The 6,220-nt window shown below is 42.7% G+C and overlaps 1 protein-coding gene across 12 annotated transcripts in view; it reads right to left on the bottom strand.

The window, feature by feature from the left end:
* Positions 1-598: 598 nt before the first annotated feature.
* The window catches only part of slc8a3 (solute carrier family 8 member 3), a 113,507-nt gene continuing 107,885 nt past the window's right edge, over positions 599-6,220 (bottom strand). For all 12 annotated transcript variants that reach the window (XM_069661457.1, XM_069661456.1, XM_069661458.1 and 9 more), the window contains 3 exons: positions 5,936-6,038; positions 2,969-3,238; positions 599-2,084 (listed from right to left, as the gene is read on the bottom strand). In XM_069661457.1, the coding sequence (XP_069517558.1) occupies positions 1,708-2,084; positions 2,969-3,238; positions 5,936-6,038 (750 nt within the window). In that variant the 3' untranslated portion in view covers positions 599-1,707. The remainder of the gene's footprint in view (positions 2,085-2,968; positions 3,239-5,935; positions 6,039-6,220) is intronic.

Below are 6,220 nucleotides of genomic sequence, written 5' to 3'. Positions count from 1 at the left end.
TCACCTAGACAGATTGACTCAGATTGAGTCAAAAAGATTGATGTTAGCTGGCTTTAACGGAAGCTGGACAGAAAGGCATTTGTACATTATCGTAGCAGCTTTAATTTCTGTATACCAGCAAATTATTAGTTTAATTTTGACTTGGTACAAACTTCTTTTTTTAAAAGGTAGATAGTGAAACTCAGAAGCTTGGTTCACTTCATCAAAGAAAACCCCAATTTTGCGCTAAGTTACATAAGCTAGCAGAACAGCAGCTAGCAGCTAGTGGCATCAGGACAGCAGTTTTTTGTGTATGTGTCAGGTGAGCTGGATACAGCTTTGAATTTAACAACTTTTAGGAGATAATGATTTAAATATGGGTTATTTAAGAGTTTATACTGATTAACAGACTTCTCTTTAACAATGTAATGAGATATCTTGTTGGCTAGCGCGCTCTACGTTATGTCAAATTAGCGGACTGTTGTTGTTGTTGTTGTTGTTTTCAGCTGGTTCTACTTTCCCAAAGTGACCAAAAATCTATTAATGCGGCTTTAAAAAGAAAAGTCTGCGCACCATTTAAGAAGAAACTTTTCAGTTGTTCAGCTGAGAAGTAAATAGAACTATACAGCAAAGTGCATGGAAGGAACAGTAAAAAAATACCTCTGAATTTACCTCTGCAGCAACACGTTTGTTTGTTTTTTTTCTTTTTTCTGGTTTCTGATTGAAAAGGTGAAAACTCGAGTGAGACCAAGATATCAGTAAATAAATAAAATACAATGACATACTTTTACCTAGGCAAGATACATAACTTTTAGAAATGTGAAGACATCTTCCAGTATATAGTTTGACCCCCCCTCCCCTCCCGCTTAGCCACAGCAATCCTCTGTTAGAGCAGAAGGTGACCACATTTAAACAAATATTCAAAATATACAGAAAATATGGAAATATATTATATATAGATACGTATAGAGTAATGTTCAGGGCAGTTTGACCGTGTTCACTGTGTCCACCTCCTCCTCTGCGCCGGTTTGAATGGTGACTCGTCTGCCAGTATGAACTGTCACTGTCGCTCCTCCTTTCTTCTCTGTGTGATATCTGAGAACTCTGCAATGCTCCTTAGGAAACTATGCAAATAAAAATAAATACTATGAATCCGTCCCAGTGTCACTCCACAACATATTCCCATTTACGATATAATCTTTTTTTAAATCCTTAACGTACATCAGAAAATAGTTCTTTTATTCTTCTTTGTGTGTGTGTGCGTGTGTTATTATTTTTTTTGGTTGATTTATTTTTCGCGTTTTTATCCCCAAAATACTTTTTAAAAAAAGTCGTTCTCGTCAGATGTTGAGAAAAATATATACCTCTGATTAACTCAGCTCTCTCCGGATATAAGACTGCTGTCTCTTCCAGTGGAATGCAGGACCACCCCGGCGTCGGCATCTCCTGGACTCGGTGGTAACCCAATCCCAACTGTAAGCACACTCGCACAGGCTCAGGACGGCTACAGCCGGGGTGAACAGGCCTGTCGGCACTAGAGGGCAGGAAACACACCTCCAAGCGTCCTTACAGAAGGGGTTGAGGGAGAGAGAGAGGGAGAGGGAGGGAGGTGTCTGGGAAACCTTGGGTTTACCTCTCCTGTCCTTTCATACCTTACAAGACTGAACCAAATTCCACAGCGAGAATTCACTCTCTGAAGTTGTACTTTAAACCCCTGTGTGTGTGTATTTAGAAGCCCTCTATATGACAGTAGGCCTCCAGACTGGAGAAGAGGATGTAAAGGAACCAGAGGCCGAAAAGGAAGGCTGACGTGGCCAGTCTGTGTCCCCGGGGCCCGCCCAGTTCTCCTCCGATGTGGGCCCGGCGCCGGTAAAGCAGCACCGAGATGGCCAGGAAGGCGAAGATGGTGAAGAGAGTGACGGAGAAGGCCAGCGAGCCGGCTTCCACCACAAACGGCTTCCCTTTCATGTGCCAGTAGATGGCCGCCACCGACCAGGCCATGCCGATTCCCAGGAAGACGTTGACGGCGTTGCTGCCGGTCACGTTACCGATTGAGGCGTCTGCGTAGGTGTCCTGGACCGCTGAGACCTTACTGGCAAAGGTGTCTGTGGAGAGAGGAGTGAATTGTCGTGACTCAGCTCAAATTCTTGTACGTGTAGTTGACAAAAAATATCAGCAAATGGTCAATTTAAGTTGTTTTTACGCAGTGATATTTTGGTTGAAAGGAATTGGCTCTCGTCAATCTCATATTTTTGGACGTCACGGGGACTATTTCAGCTTCAATTTCGTACAATGAGAGAAGATATGAGACGCGTTGTACATCTATGTATACAGTCATTGGTCATTCAGAGTAAGAAAATCAGAACGGCTGCATTCACAGGCGATTGAACGACCTTATCTTTAAGGTCTTTAAACGTCACTTTACTCCATTATTATTCACAGTAACAAGGAGACCATTGAGATTATTATTGTTGTTTGTGCTTTGATGTTTTGTTAGTCGGTGCCTCTACAAATGAAGACTACATCTCCCACAATTCCTGTGCAAGTTTCCATTTCCTGTGAAATCCACCTGTCACTCAGAATATGAACTTCATTGTGAAGGCTGGAAATCTTCTCTGTATGAGATTTGTTTGTGTATAATATTTAGATTTTTCCCCAGAATGAGAGCAGTGATGATTTATTTATGCTGCACATACGACCTTTAATAACCAATGTGCTGACAGAGTCGAGCGTTCTGGTGACGTATCGCTCCTGTCGGGTGAAAATGTCAGTTTGGAGGAAATAAGAAACTCAGCCATCTTGGTGACAAAGCATGTTTTTAGTTCAGAAGGGTCCAAACATTTCATGACTTTTCTGGAACTATAAAAGAATAAAATAATCCATCAACTGATTAATGAAAATATAGAACATGCAAAACCTTAGAGGGCAGATTTTTACTGTGCAAACATAAAAGCAGTTTATAAAACCATTCTTCTGTTCTAGGACTCACCTGGGACGGATGTACCGAGCGCCACAAACACCACAGCGGTGACCGAGTCCTTGAGGCCGATGGTGCAGCCGAAGTGAGACGCCAGGTCTCCGATGACGGCCGTGAGCAGGCCGATGATGGCGATGGAGATGACGAAGCAGGCCCAGCCGTTCATGTAGTCCGTGGGAGGAACGCAGGCGAACAGGACCTTCCAGAAGACGGTGAGGAAGTGCATGACGTAGTCGAAACAGGAAGGCAGCCGTTCTTCTCCGGTGTCGTCCTCGTCCTCGTCTACGTGAGCCGAGCGGGAGGAGAGGAAGGCGGGATGAAGAGGTGGTAAAATATTGGGGCAAAGATTAAGAGAGCAAGTTGAATGTATGGAGGGAGATGTTGAGAGGAGAGGCAGAGAGAAGATGAAAAAGAAGAGAGAAAATGCCAGAGGAAGAATAAAAGTGAGACAGATGATGAAGTATAAAGTTGAAGGGAGCAGAGAGGGTGAAGAGTAGGCGAGATAAAGAATCGATAAAGGAGATAAAGGATGACAGAGAGGGGGAGGAAGAGGACAAGATTCACTTAAAATGGTACATTGACTTATTTTTCAGTGTTAGACGTCATTTCACTTCAGCCTGAGGTTACTGTTGTGTCTGTTCAGCTTTCGATGTGACACAGGGCATGACTCATTTTTATCTGTACATGCATCGAACTTTTGCTTTAGTTAGGAAGTTTAAAAGTCCACATTCATTTAATAATGCAGCCTTTAACCTGATTTCTCAAACTTCTTGCTGTTATCTCAGTCAGTGGTTCAGTTTATGGGTAAACAACTCTCATGTTTTGTCCTAATTTAAAATTATTCTGCAGGTTTTAAATATGGAGTTTGTTCGCACTGGAAAAGAGACTAAATGAAAGCAGACAGTGAGCGTATACTCTTTAATAAACAATGTACTGAACAAGAGGAAACAGAGACGCTGCTCAAACATTAAAATAAAGCTCCAGACGGATGTTGAGAACAAGTATTCATTTGATTGTTGTGTTATGTGCACATATTTGATCATTTCCTGGTAATAATAAATGGTTAAGCATGTTTATTTTAGTATAAAATAACTTATTAACTTAAGAAAGAACAATATGTAAAATATGTACTGTAATTTATCATAAAATGGCCATGATATGTCATCAGAGATTAAGGAAACATGCTGAGTTGAAACACTGGCTTGTCCGACATCAGGGCTGCAGTCAGTTTGTTCTCCTATTAGGACTATTTTTTAAACAGAAAACAGAAATATAATAATTTTTCAATGAATAAAATAATTTCGAAATCAATATTTTGTGTCGAATAATTGATTTCGTAAATAAATGTTTTTGAGCCGTAACTTCTGTAATTTGAAAGCCGCCAGTGACCATATTTGGACGAGCGGGTGGAGATTGAAAGGAGTGACTGGATAGCTGAGTTATCGGCTGATGCTAATGCTAGCTTGAGGAATATGGTGCATTTGTAATTCTAGAAAACAGTGATATTGACAACTCTTAATGTCTTTTAGTTTGACTGAATGCTGAACAAGACATTTTATAGGACACAGGAAGAGGACTCAGATGGAAGCCACGCCCTAAAGCAAACCCTTCGTTATTGTCTATTTATCTTTAAATCTACTAAATGAACATCTTGGTGGATTGAAGAAGACTTAAAACTACAGACTGAGACCATAAACTCAGAAGGAAAGTTTTTACTGAAGGAATAAATCAAGGGACTTATTTTTAAAACCAGTGGTGTCGCCCCCTAGTGGACATTAGAAAGAATGCAGGTTTAAAGCACTTATTTGTTGGCTGTTCCACTTCCACCACAGATTCATCAGTTTTGTTCGTCTTTTCGTTCCATCAAAGTGAACTTTAATATGAAACTGCCTCGCTCTGTGCTCCTCTGATTAAAAGTGTCACCTTATAACAGCTAAACGAGAACGGCCCCTCCTCAGGTGGAGGAGCGGGGCCGTCCTCTCTGTCCTCTCTGTCCTCTCTGTCTCAGCGGCTCACAGGAAGCTCGGCCGACAGCCGGGACACCGTGCTGATTCAAAGTGTCGGGCCATGTGAGGCGCCTGCGTGCTGTTTTCAGTGAATCATAAAAAAGTAAAGAGCGCGGCTGGATTAAATATTTCAGTAGCAAAGTGACGAAGCGAGGCCTTCACGGTGCTCCCTACATGCTGGTTGTGACTGCAGGCTGCAGGATGATCTGACGCTGCTGTGACCCGACATGATGGATGAGTTTCCTCTCGTATGGACATGAGATTATTACAGAGCGTCACAGCTTTTGAAGGCTCACTCTGACAGCAGCACTTTTGGGCTGAAGTTGGGACGAAGACTGCTGGGAGTTATAAGAGAAGATTGATACCACTCATATTTACCTGTCTGTAGAATATGAAGCCACCACAAGTAGCAGGTTAGCTTAGCCTAGCATAAAGACTGCACGCAGGGGGAAACTACCAGCCTGGGTGAAAAATCCAGCACCACTTTCCTTTGTTCTGTTTTAAAGATGATTTTTTGGCCCTTGGCTTTTATTCTATAGAGAGGACAGTGGATAGTGTCGGAAGCAGGGGGAGAGAGAGGGTGGATGACACGCGGCAAAGGGCCGAGGGTGGGAGTCGAACCCGGGGCTTTAACAGGGATTCAATCTCTATTTACAGATTCTACATGTAGAATAGTCTACATAGTAGAATCCGTAGGCAGGAGCGTGGATTTCCGGAAAGGCAAGTGTTCTGGTTTCCGTTTGTACATGAAACAGAATTTAAGGATGAATAAGAGCTGTGTTTACGCTAAAGCACAGAGTAACGGGGGTCAAAATGTTGGCAGAGATCAACGTACTGTAAATGCGTCCAACAAGACGTCATGTTTGACATTAATATATGTGGAATTCAAATGTTTAAACAAAAATCACAATAACTGTAACAAATAATGTGTTTATGTGTGACTGTGTGCAGCCTCCATCATGTGTCAGAACACTACCTGCACTGACGGTGATGGCCTCCATGAACTGGTCCCTCCAGGAGTTGGTTCCCACCACCAGAGCCAGGTTGGTCTTCTTGATCAGCTTGTCCACTGTGCTCTGTGGGACCAAACAAGAGCACAATCCCTCCATTATTCAGGCTCAGACCTGCATCAGCAGGGGGAAAGAAATACAGCAGCTCCACCACACGATGGCAGTGGAGTCCAGAAGCCTCTGTGTGATGCACGACAGCAGAAGCACATGTGGTTGGGGAGGTTAAAGGATGCATATAAAATCTCCTC

The sequence above is a fragment of the Semicossyphus pulcher genome, unplaced genomic scaffold (assembly GCF_022749685.1).
Source record: "Semicossyphus pulcher isolate SPU_LCO1_2020_fin unplaced genomic scaffold, fSemPul1.0.p SCAF_14, whole genome shotgun sequence".
Lineage (NCBI taxonomy): Eukaryota > Metazoa > Chordata > Actinopteri > Labriformes > Labridae > Semicossyphus > Semicossyphus pulcher.
Note: the sequence above shows the minus strand (reverse complement) of the source record. Positions and strands in the feature narration are given on the sequence as shown.